Below are 19,068 nucleotides of genomic sequence, written 5' to 3' on the forward strand. Positions count from 1 at the left end.
TTTCATATTGTAACATAAATACCTCTAAAATAATGTTCTGGCTATCTTTTGATGCATCACTAATAGCAGCTGTACTTAAAACATTTTATTTTTTTTCTGTGAGAAGACATTACTTCAATTATTGTCTTGATTAAATTGATTTCAAATCAGATACTTCATGCTGGTAGTCGGACTGTATGCTGTCTCTCAGGACCAATTCTACTTGCTGTCTGCAAATGTCTCTGAAAAGATCATTGTGAGGGTAGGTAGAAATTTATATTGCTTTCATGTTAAAAGTATTTACTGTTTTGATATTCACAGGAGACTGTGGGGAGGGTGATTCTTGGGCACACAAATTACCATTGACTGAGAAAGATTGCGAAAAAAATTACAGTTCCGTATTGTATGAGTATGTTATCTTTTAATTATCAGGAATTTAAAACGTTAAAAGTAGAGCTATAGTAGAATTTAAAAAGAAAGCTTGTTGTGAATTCCAATACAAAATACGCTGATTTTTCCAGATTGTTTTTTCTTTGAGGTGAAACAATTTCCTGCACTTGCCAGGAATTTGGTAAATGCTTTCGTTGGCTAGATGCATCATTTTCAAAGGAGGATGAGAAGGAAAAAAAATGCAAGGAAAGAAGGTCAAGCAGCTCTAGGAGGATTTAAGACCCCCAGCTGCCCCTTTCTGGTGTGTTTCCAGTGTCCCAGCTCCTAATTTGCTGGATGTAATACAGGTTTCAAAAGAGAAAAAGGAAGGATTGGTCTCTTTTCCTCACGACCATTACTTTTCAGTCCCCTGATCGACATAGATTTTTCCTTTTAGTCCTCAGCTTTAGCCTACAGTGAGAGTTGGACTCGGAAGAGAGCTCTGTTGGAAGAGGGGCTCTGGGGGGTGAGGGTTAGGAGAGAGGGAAGGCGCAGAGCCCCAGGGGGGCTGCCGAAAGCTTTCCTTCAGTCCTGGCCCCTTCTGCATGTGACCGGTAGCCGTTGGGTAACGTTTGAACTGGGCATAGTCTCGGGTTATGGTTATTTCTAGGATGTAGATTATGGTTAAGGCTTAGGGAGATAGGGGATGGCTAGGTGCCGTGCGGTGGGGCTGCCGAGGATGGGGAGGGACTCCGAGAGATGCGGTCGAGTGAACTTTCTCGCGTGGGACAATCGAGGAATTGCTTCTTGTTTGCCTGGGGTCTTTCTAGTCCTTGGCTTATGGTGAGGAGTAAGTAGGCTTCCAGCCAAAACGGACTTCATTTTCTTCCCAGTGGCTGGTATAGTGCTGTGGTTTGGATTTAGGATGAGAAGAATGTTGATAACACACTGATGTTTTCAGTTGTTGCTCAGTCCTGTTTATACCAAGTCAAGGGTTTTTCAGCTTCTCATGCCCAGCCAGCAAGACGGCTGGAGGGGCACAAGGAGTTGGGAGGGGACACAGCCAGGGCAACTGACCCCAACTGGCCACTGGGGTATTCCATACCATGGGACGTCATGCCCAGTATATAAACTGGGGGGAGTTGGCCTGGGAGGATCGCTGCTCGGGAACTAACTAGGCATCGGTCAGCGAGTGGTGAGCAACTGCATTGTGCATCACTTGTTTTCTATATATATATTTTTTTATTATTATTAATATTTTTCTTTTTTTTTCTCCTTCCTTTTCTGTCCTGTTAAACTGTCTTTATCTCAACCCACAAGTTTTAAATTTTTTTTTTCCCCCCAATTCTCTCCCCCACCCCACCAGGTGCGGGGGAGCAAGCGAGCATCTGCGTGGTCCTTAGTTGCCGGCTGGGGTTAAACCACGACAGTAGGCGATTGCTTGGGTCCTTTTTGGCAGCACGTCATCTGCCTAGGCTTGTGATTACAGCCTGGCTTAGCATTTGGGTTTGGAGAGAGCAAAAGTGCAAGTCCCCAGTATGTGTGGTGTTGCACAGGGGTTTCCCAAGGAAGATGAGGGCTTTCAGAGGGTTTCAGTCCTGGCTCCTTTTTCATCCGGGCCATAACTTTGTGTCCCCTCGTGCCATAAGCCCTCTTCCCGCGGTTACGGTTAGGTTTTTGGAGGGCAGCGTGGCCGAGAGCTCCTTGCTGGGTGGAGCTGCAGAAGGGCTTTGAGGGCAATGTTTGGAGTTCAGTAGTTTTCTGCCCTGCTGAGACATTTTATCATCCTGGCTGTTGCTATGGGTTCTTTTATTTCAGGACACTGAAGCATTATGTTTGTGTTATTCCTGCATATTTAGTTCTTTTTCTTTTTTTGTCCGTTAATTTCCACAATACTGCTTTCATCTGACTTTCTCTTTCTGCATCTAGCAGTGTTACAAATATCATGTCTTTACTAATTTGGGAAAGCTGTTGAATTTCCATATTTGACTCATCCTTGGGATCATTGTTACCTTATAAGATACGTATTTTTATGTATGATTTAGAAATTTACATTTTTCTACCATTTTTAGAGTTAGATTCTATTGAAATTTCAATAAGGAGAGCTCCTTCAATGTATCTGAGACAGTTTTTCAATAGGAATCCAGGGAATGAGATTTTGCAAACCTGGCCACTATTCCAGACAAAGAAAAAAGGAGGCAAAAAAGCAGAAGGATCAAGAGGCTGTGATTTGAAGCGGTGAAAACATCAACAGGAAAACTGAACAGAAAAAAAAAAAAAAAGTCATTTTCCAGATGTCTGAGAGGGCTTCAGTGGCAGGGTGTACAGTGAGCCAGCCACTGGTTACCTTAAAGTGGCAAAGCTGTGCAAATGCACTGTGAGAGAAAGCAGCTCATGTTCTGGCCCTTTATACACTCAAACATAACCACTGCTCGGCTGGTAGTTTTGTTATCAGGCATATCAGATCATGCTCTAATTGTGACAAACAGTGGTAAGTGCAGAGCCTTGTAGATGGCAAGGCCCTGTAAAAGCCTGGCTTCTTTAAATGCATGCAAACTTTTTATTGTCATCATACTTTTCGTTCAGACTCAAATTTTAAAGCCTGAATTCAAAGTTTAAAAAAAAAATTTAACAAAATTTATTATTGAAATCAAATTCCTTTTCTAACTATACACACTCCCTTGTTTTATTGGTGTTCTTTGGAAGACCCTGTTTCCTCGACGTGAAATTTCTGATCTGAGTTATTTAAAAATAGTACAGAGGATTTGGTGAATCACATGTGTTTAATCTCTACCTTGTTTGGTCTTTTCCAATTTCCAGCCTCAGCTAAAATTTGCTGGTAAATAAAGAACGGTTATGTGGCATAACATTGAAGTTAGAATTTGGAAAGCTTTGGACATTGATAATTTAGCTTAAGGTGATAATAAAGTAGAATTCAAGTGAAAAAGCAATGAGGCCAATGCTGTGTGAGCAGAAACACTTGGAAGTGACTCCACTCTTTTTTTCTTTTTTTTTTTTCTTTTTTTCTGTTGGTGTGTTAGAAAAGCTCTTGAATACAATTTAAAGATTTAGCCTTCCATTTTCCCTGAATTTCTAAAGGAATAAGCAATAGTACATCCATGCTATGCTATACCTTTAAACATAATTTTTTCTTCCAGGCATCTAACCCAGGGCAGTTTGAGAATGACAGTGATGTACTGTGGCAGCGAGGACATGTTCCAGAGACAATAGTCTATCATGGTCGAGTAGGAATTAACACAGATGCACCAGACGAAGCACTGGTTGTCTGCGGAAATGCAAAAGTTATGGGCAGAGTCATGCATCCGTCTGACAGCCGAGCAAAACAGAATATCCGGGAGGTGAGGGCTGTGGAGTATTTAGGGCATTTATGTTTGCACCACAGCACACGTGTGGATCATCGTTCTGACACATGAAGCAGCTGCTTTATCGTGGGTGTGCGGAAAGGCTGGCCTAAAGAAACCAGCTGCAGCGCTCTGCTCTGCAGAGCCGTCGCCTATGGATTTTGGAAGAGGCTGGCCGTGCAAGCTGGGATATCTGTGTAAATGGGAGTTGTCAGACTGAAGGGTCACTGGCAGCGCAAATACAAATAGCGCTCTGCTGATGGGAAGACGGTCCGTATTTTCGGATGCGCGGATCGCCCAAGTGGCCGCGCCAGGCTTGTCGCTCTCTCGGCGATGTCCTCGATGCCGTGACGTTCGTAGTGTTGTAACGTGAATCTTGGTGTTTGTCCAACTAGGTTGATACGAATGAGCAGTTGAGAAGAATAACACAAATGAGGCTGGTGGAGTATGACTACAAGCCTGAATTTGCATCTGTTATGGGAATAAAAAATACCCATGAAACAGGTATTCAGTCAGCTCTGTCCCCGTTTTTCACTAACTTCCACCGTTGTTCATTGTGCCATAGTGCCTTTTAACACCCTGCTGTTTCATCCTCGTTTCTTGGGATACTACAATTGCACACTTTGCTGTCTATCTCCTGTGATAGAAAAATGCCAAAATTAAATATTTCTGGTAATTTTCCAACTTCTGTTTCAATTTTTAAAGACAGGAGGTTGTTTTTCCAGAGGTTTAAGGAGAATGAAGTACATGATCACAAACAATTTTGGTTTTTATTGCAGAGAAGTGGGAATTCTAAAGGTTTCTGCTTGTTTTCTGTGGGATGGGGGAAAAAAAAAAAGGTGAAATCCTGGATTTTCTTACCACAGAGAAATTCTAGATCACGTTTGGCCCTACCTATAGCTTTTAGGATGATCAACTCAATGCACACATCCATGGTCAACGGTATGCCACTGTGTTTCCTGACTTCAATTTGTTATTTTGTGAACAGGAATAATAGCCCAGGAAGTGAAGGAGCTTTTACCTCAAGCTGTTAGAGAAGTTGGAGATGTTGCCTGTAATGACGGAGAAAAAATAGAAAACTTCCTCATGGTTGACAAGGTATGGTCTCGAGAGAGAAAGGGCAAGTGTGTATTTAGATTGTTCCTTTTGTATGTGGAGCTGTAAGCACACGCTATGCTTTATAGAAAGGTGTAGGCTTCCACGTGTATTTACAAAAATAGCGTTTGGCAAATCATTGAGGAAAAACTGAACAGCCAGATGTTGGTAAATGGCTGAATCCTTTAATGACAAAAAGTATTTACATTAAAATCTCATTATAATAACAAATAAACATACAGTAAAAGAGAGAAGGAAAAAACCTAACTTTGCTGAATGAAGGTGGGTAGCGATTTCACAGCATTGGTCCAGCAAGTGGGACTCCAAAACATTCTTTTGGGTTTAAGTGTTTAAGTTAATTGTTCCAGAAGTGAATTAAGCACTGATGGCATTCTATTTGCTAAATAAAAACTTCCTTACTCTATTTTTTCATGCCAAATCCAAATGCTAGCTCCGTGTGCTCTGTGGGAAGGTTTCTTTGGCCATCTGAAATCCTTTTTATAGCTTTAAAATCACATACTACAAAATGTTTATGGCACACAAAGTAATTACCATGCGCAGAGGTTGGAAACGATGCCTCGGTCTATTGTCCTGTGCTTTCTCCCCCTCCTTTCCCTGTAGAACAGACAGCGCTCGGCTGGAGCTTTGCTCGGAGCAGCCCCTCTGTTGTGCACTGGTTCACTGCAGGTCAAGGACCACGTCCCAGCTTCTTCCCACTTACAGCTGAGAGTGGGAAGAGGGAGGTTTTACAGATTGGGAACCTTGTCCTGTCTGGATGATGCCATGAACGCGATCCTGTATTCATTATAACCATGCATTCTTTCGTTATTCTATAGAAAACACAAAGTTTATACCACCAAACTTGGAGAAAATATCTATAAAAATACTGCGTTTCACTTGTCATCTTTTGATAGGCTACAAATAAGTTAAATTCATAGGCTAAATCTGCTACGCCGTATTCCATATAAAGGAAACTCATATGAGACCCCTTGAATAAAGCTGTGGAAAGAGCTCTTTCTAGAGATACTGTTGAAAAGGAGACTTAGAAAATTTGCTGTATTTGGTCAGGTGCTCACAGAAGAGCAGTGGTGTTAGATAGTGACACGAAGTTCGTTTTGTCCATCAGCCCTTCCCATTACGCTGTGACAGCTGCAGCATCCTTTGCATTTCTGAGCCCCCCCCAAAAAACCTGCTTTGTGGTAGCCAGTTTTTTTCTGACAAAACTTTTAGGTAGGACAATTGAGCTTTTGACTTACCTCTCCCTTTGCTGAAATATCACACAAATTTGGGCCCTGGGGAAGTAGTGTTCTCTTTCTCCTCAGGATGTTTTCCAGGGATGTGACCCAGCAAACGGAGACAGCCTACAGCACCCGGTGGGGCCTGATTCTGCCACCGACGTGGCCCGAGCAGGACTGATTTGTTACAAAAATGGCTTTTTTTTTTTTTTGCTGCTTAGCGTTTTCTTGACTACTTGGCTAGGTCTGGGATTGCTTCGCAAACGCTTTGACATCGTTTTAATGCGGTTAGGTAAATCTGCGCTTTCTCCTCTTTCTCCTAACACCTGTGGCAGAGGATGTGAATGTCGGTTCTGTGACCTTTGGGGTGACGGGGGAGATCTGTGTCTAACAGTTTAAGACATATATTGAATTCAGAGATTTGGCACACCTGATGTCCAGGCGGAACATCTGCTTTCAATGTCTGGAGCTCCCGACTCCAGAGCAGCCCCACACCTTGAGTAGTAAATGCACAGTGCTTGATACCTTTGCGTTCGGTAGGGCAGGTGATGGGGCCCTGAACTTTGTTATCTCACATTCCACGTCTAGTTCCAGGTCAGCAGGATATTGGCTGGTTTGGTTGTGTCTCTTTGTCAGTTACCTGTTTGGAGCTGTCGAACCCTGTAAAATGAATTGTTTGCATTACACATTTGAACCAGGCTCTACCACTTCCTAGAGAAATGTCTCAACTGTGTGGAAATTTGCTATTTTGGAACAAGACTCTTTCTGCTGTTCTCAGTCACACTGTGGTCAGTACTTTGTCATCAGCAGGGCAGTAAAACTCTAATCAGTCCTTTTTTTCTCAAAGAAAGCATTCCTTCATTTTGCAGATGAGTCATTTTCTCAGCTAGTTGAAGTCACCTAGAAGAGATTCATGCATGATTTGAGGAGAATGGAAAGGGCAGCTGCTACATATCATTGATATGAGGACAAGTGACCGTATAAATGATTTCAGAGTTCTAGACGCAGGAGGTTATTTTGAAGTCTCTTCTTAGTTAAACTGGCTGTTGGTCTTCTGGCAGTAGAGAAGTTTGCAACTTGCCACCGATACCTGTGCTCAGCTTCTGTTTATACAAAATACTGTCTGTTTTTGTGGAACGCGGTCACCTTTAAAAGAAAGGTGTGTGCGGCATTTACAACGTGAAAGGCGACACTCTGCTTTTGCCTTACTTCTGCATGACTTGCCTAGACTGGAACACTTAGCAAAACTAACTGCAGTAATAGCTTCATCCAAGGTTTAATGGCATCAGCCTGGTTGTACATTAGGATGAGAAAGCCGTTCTTTCAAACGGAGCGGAGAAAATACGCTGTTACCACGCTCCTGCAGTGGATCAGTAACCATTTTTTGGATCAGAAATGGATAAAATACTACTTAGATGCTTGGGCTTCTCTGGCAGCAGATTGATACTGAGATGATAAGCAGGGGGTAGAAGAATACAAAGCTTTTCCTGGGTAAAATAGTCAGAAGGAGTAAATGGAGGGTGTCTGAACTGTGGTAGCTGCAGAGCTGATCATGGTATTGGAACTTATAGGACTCCTGTAAGAGGCTGGAGGGGTTGAAGGGGAGAACAAAATATTACACCATCACAGCTTGACCTCTGCTTTGGATCTTTCCCGCTCTCAGGGACTCCTGTCTGATTCATGCTATGTGTACAACATGGATGGAAGCTCTAGCTTGTCTGAGACAGGTTAGTCAATCCCATAGGCAGATGGTTGGATGTACATTTTGCTAAGGGATTCTGAAATCTATGTTCGGCTGCAGCACTACAGATCAAATAGTAGATGCCTGTTGTGACAGTGTTAAGGTTTAAAATACAATGCAATATGAAGGTAAAATATAGTTTAAATTCTTGGTGTACAAAGCCCTTTAGCTTCTTCAAATTTTTCTGCAAGTCCTCATTTTCAGTTTACTGCAAATTGAACAAAAGCAATTCTTACAATCTAGCAAAAGGGTTTTAGAGTCGTGAGTCCCATTTACAGTGAGATAACTTGTGCTTGCATTTTAAATATTCAATATATCCTTATATAGGTGAATTCTGTACTCATTACTGCTTGTTACATCTGATTGATGAATATACTGTATCTACTTTTGTCATTGTTTTGCTTCTCAGGATCAGATCTTTATGGAGAACGTTGGTGCTGTAAAGCAGCTTTGTAAACTAACCAACAATCTTGAAGTCAGAATAGAAGAATTGGAACAGTGGAATAGGAAACTGGCCAGGCTGAAACGGATGAGCAGTTTAAAGTCAACAGTCAGTGAAGAGAGCAAAGTCAGGTACGTCTGTCTGGGATGTTCTCTGATAGTTGTCACAGAAACTGGTAAAGTGGTCTCTGCGGTAGAAGCGAAAACCGATTTTGCTCGACAGTGGAGTTCAGCTCATTTCCAGCATTTAAGCTGTGCAAAAATTTCAAATTTCTCATAATTTTTAACTCACTGACAAAATTAATATTTGAAATGGCTGTTAAATTGCAGTCATTTTTATAATTGCTTCAGTTGCGTAAAGCAAGGGTAGATTATGTCCAGTTACAGCCCTGGAGCTTGGAAATTGCTGCTAAGAGAAATCTGCAGAGCTGCTTCTGCAAGAAAGAATCTTCATTAGTGCTTCAGTGGAAGTGATGAGTGTTTCCTATTTCTAAACCATTTCCCCAAGTTTTCTTTGAAATCAAATGTAGCATTTAATAGCATTCACCTGAATAAGTTAACGGGAGGCCTTTGTTCTTGAAAATGAATCTGATGACACTTCTGCCTTTCTCTTTTTAAATGTTAAAATTGCAAAAGCAAGTGACATTAACACCCTATTGAAAATGTCTCTTTTTCATTTGTTAGTTGCCGAAGCATTTGAATGTTAAAGAGATCTTGTCTCTTACAGCAGGTGTAGTCGAGCTACTAGTCTTTTGCCATCAAAAAAATCAGTCCCGCTGAAATCCAGCAAGGTGAGTGAAATTAAATATATGAAATGTGCCTATGAGAGGGTTTTTGTAAGTGCTGAGATATCGGTGAAAGCTTTCATGTTTCTAAATATAGAATCAAATTACTTAGCCAGAATTATTTACTGTCATGCTAGAAGCTTAAAATCTAACTGCACTGAGATAGAAAATATGTATGAGGCACTTCTACTTCTTGCCTATACATTGTGGGTGTGCGAGTAGATCCACGCTGTATAATGGTGTGAAGGAGGAGACCGACAGGACAGAGTTGTTGAGCCCGTAGGTGTGCTCACGTGGTGCAGTGCAGCCTTACACAGAAACGCTCACTGCGGTTTGGAAGTCTGCACAGTGATAATTCTTCCTTGGTTTGCTTTCTTGGATGACTTTCGCAGTGGTTTGCAGTTAGCATCTCCTGTTTTGTACTGGGTAGCGCTGTCTTTCAGGTGGTTAAGACCTGGATGGGACATCGTTGCTATTGCCGAATGACTTCCTCTTGCCCATAACCTGCTATAGAAAGAGGAGACCCCTTTTCACAGGGATTGAATGAGTTAGGGAAATATATGTTGACCTTGTTCAAGACAGTCTTTCTAGGCTGCTAAGTCCTGTTCTTCAAGACGAACCAATGCTCATTTGCCTACCTTGCTTTTGCCAGTGCCAAAGAGCAAGAGAATATAATAGGTCAGATGTTCTTATTCCATGATGACAATCAAATGCTCCATCATCTAAGATCATCCTGCTTGTTTGGAAAGTGCCTTTCTGTATTTCCACCAGCCCTGGTTTAACATGGCCTGAGCATGTACTGAAAGCTGCTCCTCTTTTAGTTCTGGCCACTGCTTACTGAGTTCTTCATTTGATTTTTAAATACTTCAAGAGTATGAAAAATGGCAGGAAGAAAAGAGAAGGAGCTTTCTTCCTGTGTAATGTTTGTGTCCTCAGACTGTCAACAGTGTGCAGTGCACTCACAGTTTTAGGGAGCCTTTCATTACTTAAGTTTTTCTCTTTAGACGTTGACCCCTACATAAGGATGACTTGTATGGTTCCTCTGAAAGAAACAAGGTTAACTTAAAGTCAGACTAGTGTAGTATTTCTTAATCTACTAGTAGTAGCTTAGTTATGTACCACTTAAATTAACCAAACATGTATTTTTTTTTTTCCTAGTTTTTTTTGTCAAAGACGAAAGAGTCTTGTTCCGTGAAGATGTTCCGGGTGACCATAATAACTTTGATTGCTATTATGGCACTATGGTAACAGTTAATTATCAACAAGTTGACTTGTTTCTCCCTTCCCCTTTCTACTCACCAGAAAGAAGATTGCAATTTTTTTCTTCTTCTTACCCTTCCTACTCAAAGAACACTATGTATTTAAATTAACAGTGAATATGCCTGGTAATATTGTAAAGTTGAAATCATTTTAGAAAAGTGAGATACTGATGTGGTGCACGCACAGGTAATCTCTGTCCATGTCGCAATGTATGGTGCACCTTGAATGTATGTATCTTGGTGGCTCGTGCTACAGGGGCAAAGCTGGACTCGTGAGACCCGTCATGTTTTATGCAATCATTCTGTGCCAAAGTACAATTTCTGATGTACAGAGTGATTCTATTGGGTGAAATGAAGCTGGACTTGTTCCCAGTGTGATGGGCAGTCCTGTGACTCTGAAAGTTTTACTTGTGACATTGGACTTGTGGAAAGGAAAGTATGCTCTGGAGACATTGCCATTTTCTGTTTCCAGTCCAAAACCCCACGGATTACAATCTCTCTGTGAACCGAGTACTTTGAACTGGTGTTGTGATTCTATTTACAATGGAAAACTGACCATATTTTGTGTTGAATACAAGTATATGTATATATACAGGTATATGAATACAATACTGTATACAAGTATCTGATCTAAACCCCATTAAATTCAGTTGAAATTTTTCCCGCTAAAGGGAAAGTGATCAGATAACTCTTACATTACTACATTTGGACGAGGTGCGGTCAAGGTGTTATTCATATTATGTTACGTAAGAAGATGGATGTAAATCTACAGAATAATTCTCTTTCTACAGTGCTTTGACAATATCAACCCTATATTTACTTAGCATTCATGACAGACGTTTTGAAAATCATCCGATTTACAGGCAAGTAGTTAAATTTGCGTTTCTGAATTAGAATTAGTAATAGATTGTGGACCAACCTGTTTTGGTCCACAACTCTGATGTCCATTTCTTAATGAGTTGTTTTTCTTCATCAGCAGTACCTCAAGTTCTGTTCTACTCTCTCCCTCTGCCACTACAGCAGGTACGGTATCTCTGTTGGTCTGCGTACACGTAACAGGCTTTCAATTTCTGTGCTATTATAAAATGCCAATAGACACACAGCACTAGTGAGAATTGTGTCTTTTTTTTTTTTTTTTTTTTTTTGCCTTTAGCATTGCAGGGGGAAAGCACAATTTCTCAGAGCACGCAACCCGTCAGCAGGATCCCTGAAGTGAATTTCTGTGACATTTTGCCTTGTGACAAGGTCTATTGTTGTCCAATTCATCAACCAAAAGTCAGATCTCTAAGTTATGAGAAAACCAATGCAAAGGAGAAACGTAAGTTGAAGCATTAATTTCTGTTATTTACCATATAAGTAAAGACTATATGAAGAGTGTGGGGGAAGGGGCGAGAATCTTGAAAGGTAGTTAGCTTCCTACAAAAAAGCTTAGTCCAGAGGACTTAAAAAATCCTGATATAACTAGTCATCACTGCAGTCAATATGTTTTTGGAAAATCTGGCCTGGTTACCTTTAAGAATTTTGGGTCCTAAGATGTTTTGTCAGGTGTCACTGTTCTGCCTGGCCATTCATGGTAAATGATTTCATGTGAACCAGAAAGTCACTAATCCCTTTAATTAACCTTTGTCTGTAGTTGGACAGGAGTTGATTGCGGGTAGTGGAGGGTGAATTAACAGATGTAAAAAAAAAAAAAAAAAAAGCCCAACAAAACACAAAGCACTTAATGGTGTCACAGGTGGTGATACTACATCTTTTCTGTGGGCAGAGACAGAAATTCAACTGCCACAAAACATAAAACTGAGAATTAGAACTCTGCTCACTCAGGCAGGGTTTTTGAGTAGAGTAATGTTATTTGAAGGCAGAGCTCTGTGAAATAAATTACTTTTACTGGAATGAATTCTCTTTCAGCTATTGTCTGCCAGATGTTATGTGTGTAATATACGAGTAGGTGTATTGTTTACAACTTTTATGATATTTATAAGAAAGAGTTTAAATATAAAGGCATGCACAAGTTGTTGGAATGTGTATTCCTCTTTCCCGGACCTTAACACTGGCAATGTCTGGAAGCAAGCGTTAATATTACTAAACCCAGCAGTCATAGTCTTCCTTTCTTGGCCTTGGGAACAATTCTTGCACCAACCACAGTTAGCAAGTTGAGGTGAAACTGGGGACGGATGCAGTTCAGCCTCTGAAACACAAATGTCTGCCAGGGCCGGCATTGCCGGTCGCTGTGACACTCTATCTATCGCATCAGCTGTTCCAGTGGGATTCACCCACTGGCCATTCTTTATGCTGGAAAGTGCTGTTGTCCCCCGACAAGCTGCGGGTAAGTGGTCCTTGCGGTTCTTGTGATGAGTGCTGCAGGAAGCCCCGTGGCAGATACAGCTCAATACAGCGCTTTCAAGAGGTCGTACCCAAGTGATTTGTATTGCTCTGAAGCCTGAAAGAGTGTTGATTAATTAAAAAGATGTTAATCTCATTTACAAATGAGGGAGCTGTAGACGGATGAAAATGAAATATGAAAACCTTCTATCCACAGCTGGCTGCTTTTGATATTAGGTGGAAAGGGAAGATAAGAATAAACACAAAGCATTACCTTCTCAAGGTCTTATGCTCCAAATAGCATTAAATGTGGATCCAAGAGTGAAAAATCAGCACAGTACACAAGCTACTGAAAGATTTCAGATCTGCACAAGTTTAATGAAGCTGAATGTATCCCCAGATGGAAGGTAACAATGTCAATATGAAATCCAAACAGAAGGAAAACCGACAAGCTGCTTAATGTAGCTGTAGCCAAGATAAATGAGAAGGAAAATGTTTTCAGAACAAAAAGCTAAGAGTTAAATATGGGGAATAATTAAGATAAACAGTGAATATTTTAGAATCAGCTGACTAGCCTGATTCACGGAAAGATGAAACTATTTGAAATCAAAGTTGAATTAAATGCTAATTCAGGAGTTCATCTTTAACAGACTTTTTACTGTTCCGCTACGCGGTACCTGAATTCTGTGGGTGCAGGCTACTGCTGAGTGCATCCATTGTAACTCCTAATCCCTTGCACCTCAGATTTGTTGAGGAGAAGGCTGTTAGGAGTGTTCAAGTAGAAAAAAAGCATTCATAAGCAAGACAAAGTTTATTAAACAAAAATTCAGCATGTCTTTATGTAGTCTAGTTTGATGTGGCCTTTTTTCCTCATACTTCATTTGTCTTAAGAACTGGTTTCTCTGAAGGATTTAGACTTTCAACTGAGCAGCGTTGAATACCCTTCAGCATCTGGGCTTTTTCTTCTCTCTGCTTCCATGCCATTAGTGCTCATCGCTCGCCCCTTTGCATTAAGCATCACTGATAACCAGGGACTGGCCTTACTTTCTCTGCGTGTTGTTTCTCGCTGCTGGCTCTCCCCTCACAGTTAAAGCTTGGTGAGGATTTTGGTCAAAGCTGCTGGATATTGGTCAACTTAATGTATATGCGTTTATTGCCTTCGGATGGTAATTAATGGATTTGTAGCAAGGTACCCCCAACACAAGAAATCATCAGCAGGTTTTTTCCACACTGCTTATAGAATATTACAACTCATGTGAATTAAAACCAGAAAGTGCTTGAGGGGGAAAAAAAAGGATACCACATTTATTGGATGAGTTTATCTGAATCTTATCTGGAGATAATAGTTGTCCTCATTGTATTCTGGTCATGCTCGTACTTTTATATTTGTTATTGCATTGGATCTTCACACGACACACGGGCCTTTGAGAAAGCCCTCAGAGGTACTGTATGTGTCAGAGTGGAAGTTTACCACAATGTGTTGAAGGCTTCTACGGTGGTTTTGGGGGGTTCTTGGTGTTCCCAGTTGGCAACTTGAGCTCTAAATAAAAAAAAAATCAGGATTCAGTTTTCTACATTTCATTTGGATTGCATCAGCTTAAAGGACAATTGAATAGTAACTTTATGACAAGTGAAAAAAACAAGTAAAAATGAATTTCTGTACTGGTTACTGACTTAGTTTAAATAGTTGAAATCTTAGTGAAGTAAATCTGTCTTCATCCTAGTTTTTATACAAAATTCTGATAACCACTTAGTGCTTTCTTCCATCATCTGCAAAAGCATCACAGTATTGAATGTTTAGTAATTCAGAGTATTTAATAAATATTCCTGCCAACACTTGCACGGCTGAACTATTTTATCTACAGGGAGAACACTTTTCTTTCAGTGAGCAATCTTTTGCCTTTACCACGGGATACAGATTTTTCTTACAGAATAGCCCTCTGTTAATGAAAATGCAAAATGGCAGGGAACATTTAATGCATTGCTAACATAGCTGGATTATTAAGGGAAAACAGAAGAAAGTGGAAGGAAGATGTGACAACTAGTTTGTAAATTAAAAGGGAGTATGAGAGAACAAATAGGCTTTTTTTAGATCTGCCTCAAGACCTACTGTACATGTATAACTGATCGCATGGGTTCAGTGGGCATTTGTCTAGGTGTGTGGAACAGTATAAAAAAAGTGGGACAGCAGATGACTACTAAGTGCAAGAGTTACTACCTGAGTTGGCAGAACTGGTAGATCGGTATGATGAGCAATTAAATAGAAAATGGATTCAAGGAATAACTGGCAGCAGTATCACAGATTCATAACAAAACACAAAAATGATGGAAATCCCAAGGATGATTTTACATTGCATTGCTTCTGGGCCCTTGGATACCAGTTGTTCAGGTTGTTCCATGCTCTCGGTCACCTACTAGCGTGAGAAAAGCCTGGATTTTCTTATTCCCCAATACTGAAATGAAAACCAAAATCTGGAATGAATAAGGAAACAGTAAGGTCAATGCAGCTGTCTTGTTTCAATCTCAGTGAAATAACACATTTTGATCCTTTCTTTTGTAAAATTAATTTTTATGTAATAAAACAGTGACTTCTGTTCTAAACAGTCATTTTGAAATCAGAATGTTTCCTTTGGAAAACGCAGGAATGGAGCACCTTGGTATTCTAGAAATATGTGATTCTGGGTTGTGGGTTTTTTTTTTCTTTTTTTTTTTTTTTTTTTTTTTTTTTTCCTCTCCACAGATTAAATGGTATTTGATGAAGCATGTTAGTTTAGGCAAGATCAACATTTCTCAGTGCCAGCTTATTGGTAGCATGTCTCTGGACAGAGTCTTGGCTGGCAATTAGTGTAAAAACACAGGAATAGCTTTAAACCATTTCCCCTGGGCTTGAAGGGCCTTCTGCCTCCCCCCAGGTTGTACTATGTGATGATTACTCAAAAGATCTTTTAAAGTTCATTTTTCTAGAGAAGTGCTATGAAAATTAATAGGATTAAAAAAATAAAAAAAATCAGCTTATATTTCCCAGCCTAGTTCAATGTCTGAAATTACAGAGGTGACAATCCGTGAACGTGGTGATCATGCTGTTAGAGCTGTGTATTTCCCTCTTTAATTTGGTGACTCGCCCTTCACTCTGTGAAGTACCGTGTCTCACTTGGGTCCGTCCTCAGTGTCTTGCATCTCGCATTCAAACAGCGAGGTTACTCCCCTGGCCTCGGTTTGTGTGGCAGATGCTTATTCTTACTAAGACTATTTTCTCACTGATGAGGGAGATGTGGCTTTATGATCAGATTTGTGCTGAAGTGCCTGACTGGATCTTGACGTTCACTTTGGCTCTGTATTATAACAATTGGTGATATTCTGTGTGTGGGATGAAATCTTTTCTCTTAGGCTATTTTTTGAAATGTTTTAGATATCCTGTAGAATTTCAAAAGCTTGTTTCTTGTTACCTACAAATTTCTTTTGACTGTATATATCTGCTTCTGAAAGGAGGTGCTTTGTATTTTAAAGATTTCTCTTGTGGTTACGCATGCCTTTATCCAAGAGAGAATTAAGAAAACGTCTTCTGGTATCGTATTCATGTTTTGCTGTTACAAGTGTGCAAGGCTAACCTGGGGACATTTGTACATACATCCTTTCACAGGAAACACAAGTGACATGTTACCTGAACGAGATCCAGTCAAAAAATCTACTGGAAGACCTGATCTTGGAAATGACTGTAAGTCCCATAATTTTTTTAAATACTGTTGGAATGTATGCTTTTATAGCTTTGAAGAGTTACTTTTAGGCTTGGAATTCTGCTGCTGGAATTTAGAGAAGTTTCATTTATAACTGGTCGTTATAGAGAATTAGCACTTAGGAATCTATTAAATACTTGTGATTTGCTATAATTTTCTTGTCATTCCAATTTATTCTCACATCTTCATTAGGTTTTTATAGACATTCTGGCTGCCCTCTAGAGAGTTCTTAGACTTGGCTTCAGATGCAATAAAACGACAAGTGATATTTTCCTTGACAGGGACTAAAATCTCGTGAGGTGCTCAACACGGCGAACCCTTATACAGCAAAATACGTAAGGATATGAGTGTCGTATGAGTGCGGTATTTGTGTGCAGGCAATGCACGATACAGTGTTAAGGAAGAGTTTGGGGTTTGGCTCCATTGACTAGCGGATTAAAAACATCAGCTGAAAGGGGCCATCTCTACCTTAGGATGCTGACACTGCCTGCATCAGTGGAGATGAAATGAAGTTCTTCGACACAAGACTTTTGGGTTGATTTCAGGCTGCCCTTTTAGTGACTGCGCACTGCTGTCAGAGCCAGTCTGGGCTGAAAATATTGATTCTTTCCCGTGAAGACGAGTATCTGCTGATTACATATGTTACAATGGCATGCTCTGGCATTCATTCAGTATGAGCAGGATTATGCCTTCTCTTTTCTGTTTATGTAGATGCTCTGTTTTAAGGTTTGGGTTTTTTTTAGAGATATTTGATTAAAGATTAGGCAATATTTGGATGATAAAACACCCGTACACTGGCACGCGCTTAGAGCAGTTTGCTACCCAGGGCCACGTGAGGAATAGAACACAGGCTCTGCTTGTTGCCTGGGTATTCCCCAGTGGGATGATCTGGGCAAAATCATTCCCCTTTGGATTATTATTTTTTTTTCCACATGGTTACACACCTCAGAAAAGGGCCTCTGTGGCATTACTATGATTCACGTTTTAATGAGATGCTGTGTCACAGGGAAATGTTCTTCTGTGCTAGTTCTTTGAGATGAGCATGCTCAATTTCCCTCTGCCACTTGAGCATATATGTGGATATTTGCATGCTGAAAGTTAAGTATATACTGCCAGCAGATGTTTTATAATCGGAGCGCAGGTCAGCCTACAATCACGCAGTTTCTTTGCAAAGCAGGGAACTGCTGCTGTAGACCAGAAACACAAAACCAGCGTTCACAGCGTGACATAGTTCAGACTGGAGTGGGCTGGTTTAGGACCTGCCGCTGATGGGATGCTCTGGAGGTATCCAGGAAAAATAAGCTTTTCGGGATGTGGCGGTTCCTAGGCCAGCTGTGAAAGCAGAAGCTGTGGTGCTGTGTTGGCACACTGGTTCTTGCTGCCTAAATCTCCGCGGGGTTAATCTGCCTCGGGGACGAGCCACGCCATCGTGGCTATACTCTTCATCCTCTGCATAGAATAATACAAAACTCTCGAGTTCCCGCAAGTTCAAGGCAACATTTTATGAAGAAATTGTAATATTCATCAGAGGTAGGTTGTTCTCCCGCACATAGGATTAGAAACAATTTTTGCTGCATTCCAAATTATTTCTCTCAGCAAAGATAATGTTTTTCAAATTAACGTTCACTTTCATGAGCATGGCTTCTAGTATATTAAAATGAACATTGGCACATTTGTATTCCGCTTGGACTGCCGTCAAAATAGCCTTCAACGTCTGCCCAAAAGAAAATGTTACAACGTTAGGTGCCCAGGATGTTTGTCCTTGTAAATCAAACAAGGATCTTATTTCCCCTGTAATGGCAGAATGAAGGTAATCAACCAGAGGCTTTTTACTGAGCGCTAATTTAGACCTGCAGCAGCTCCTGTAATGGCAAGCAAGGGAGTAGATGCCACTGTATTAACTGCAATTTTATTATACTCTTCTCTAAGATTTCTGACATAATCACGAATAAAATAGTATTCTTCATATTTTTAGGGATTGATACAACAATCAGTTCTATACAGATTTTGGAAACTCAGCAAAGCATTGACAATCGCTATTGCAGTAAAAATCTACAGTGCAGGTAGGTAAATTGTTTCATTATGCTTTGTTATGGTGGAATAAAATACCATTGATTTGGCTGGCTCCTCCTCACAATCGTTTGCTCTAGCTTGCAGAAGCTTTTTTCTACATTTTTGTAATTTTTTTTCTTTTAAAATTTAAATGCAATTTCCATGTTTTTGCAAAGATACCGTCTATCTTGAAATCCTGTGTGTATTAATGCTGCCTTTTTCAGGTCCGGAAATTACAGCTATATTATTCCTGTTAACAAATACACACCCATGGATGTAGAAATCTCACTGGAAATAAAGTAAGTACAATTAAAGATAATCCATGCATAATAACAGTGGTTCGTTTTTTGGATTGTAATTTTTGCCTGATTTCTACTGTGACACGAATTTGTCCCTATTCAGAGGAGCGGGACAAATCTATGCACAACTAAGTTCTTCATGTAGACCTTTGGGTAGATCCTTTGCTGTAGCGTAGGCCCAATACCACTCTCCGCCCAATAACGATTTCACCCATTGATTCAGATATTAAAATTCAGTAGTCTTAAGGTTCAGTCTAATAATCATTTGAGCAGACATGTATGCATATATTAGCAGGATTGTGGCCTTTGGCCTAGGGATTTGATTTTTTTTCTGTTTTTCAGTGTAGAGGAATATTGTTAGGAACGTACATAAATAACTCCAGAGAACACCTTTT

General features: G+C 40.4%; 1 protein-coding gene across 1 annotated transcript in view; it reads left to right on the forward strand.

Annotated features, from left to right (window-relative positions):
* Positions 1-19,068, forward strand: part of MYRFL (myelin regulatory factor like) — a 38,865-nt gene that overhangs the window by 15,719 nt on the left and 4,078 nt on the right. The window contains exons 10-22 of the mRNA XM_049792017.1: positions 151-241; positions 3,507-3,707; positions 4,106-4,214; positions 4,699-4,808; positions 8,191-8,354; positions 8,950-9,013; positions 10,166-10,251; positions 11,058-11,129; positions 11,243-11,289; positions 11,420-11,584; positions 16,229-16,303; positions 18,298-18,385; positions 18,599-18,673. Of these exons, the coding sequence (XP_049647974.1) occupies positions 151-241; positions 3,507-3,707; positions 4,106-4,214; positions 4,699-4,808; positions 8,191-8,354; positions 8,950-9,013; positions 10,166-10,251; positions 11,058-11,129; positions 11,243-11,289; positions 11,420-11,584; positions 16,229-16,303; positions 18,298-18,385; positions 18,599-18,673 (1,347 nt within the window). The remainder of the gene's footprint in view (positions 1-150; positions 242-3,506; positions 3,708-4,105; positions 4,215-4,698; positions 4,809-8,190; positions 8,355-8,949; positions 9,014-10,165; positions 10,252-11,057; positions 11,130-11,242; positions 11,290-11,419; positions 11,585-16,228; positions 16,304-18,297; positions 18,386-18,598; positions 18,674-19,068) is intronic.

This window comes from Accipiter gentilis, chromosome 34 (assembly GCF_929443795.1).
Source record: "Accipiter gentilis chromosome 34, bAccGen1.1, whole genome shotgun sequence".
NCBI classification, from domain to species: Eukaryota; Metazoa; Chordata; class Aves; order Accipitriformes; family Accipitridae; genus Astur; species Astur gentilis.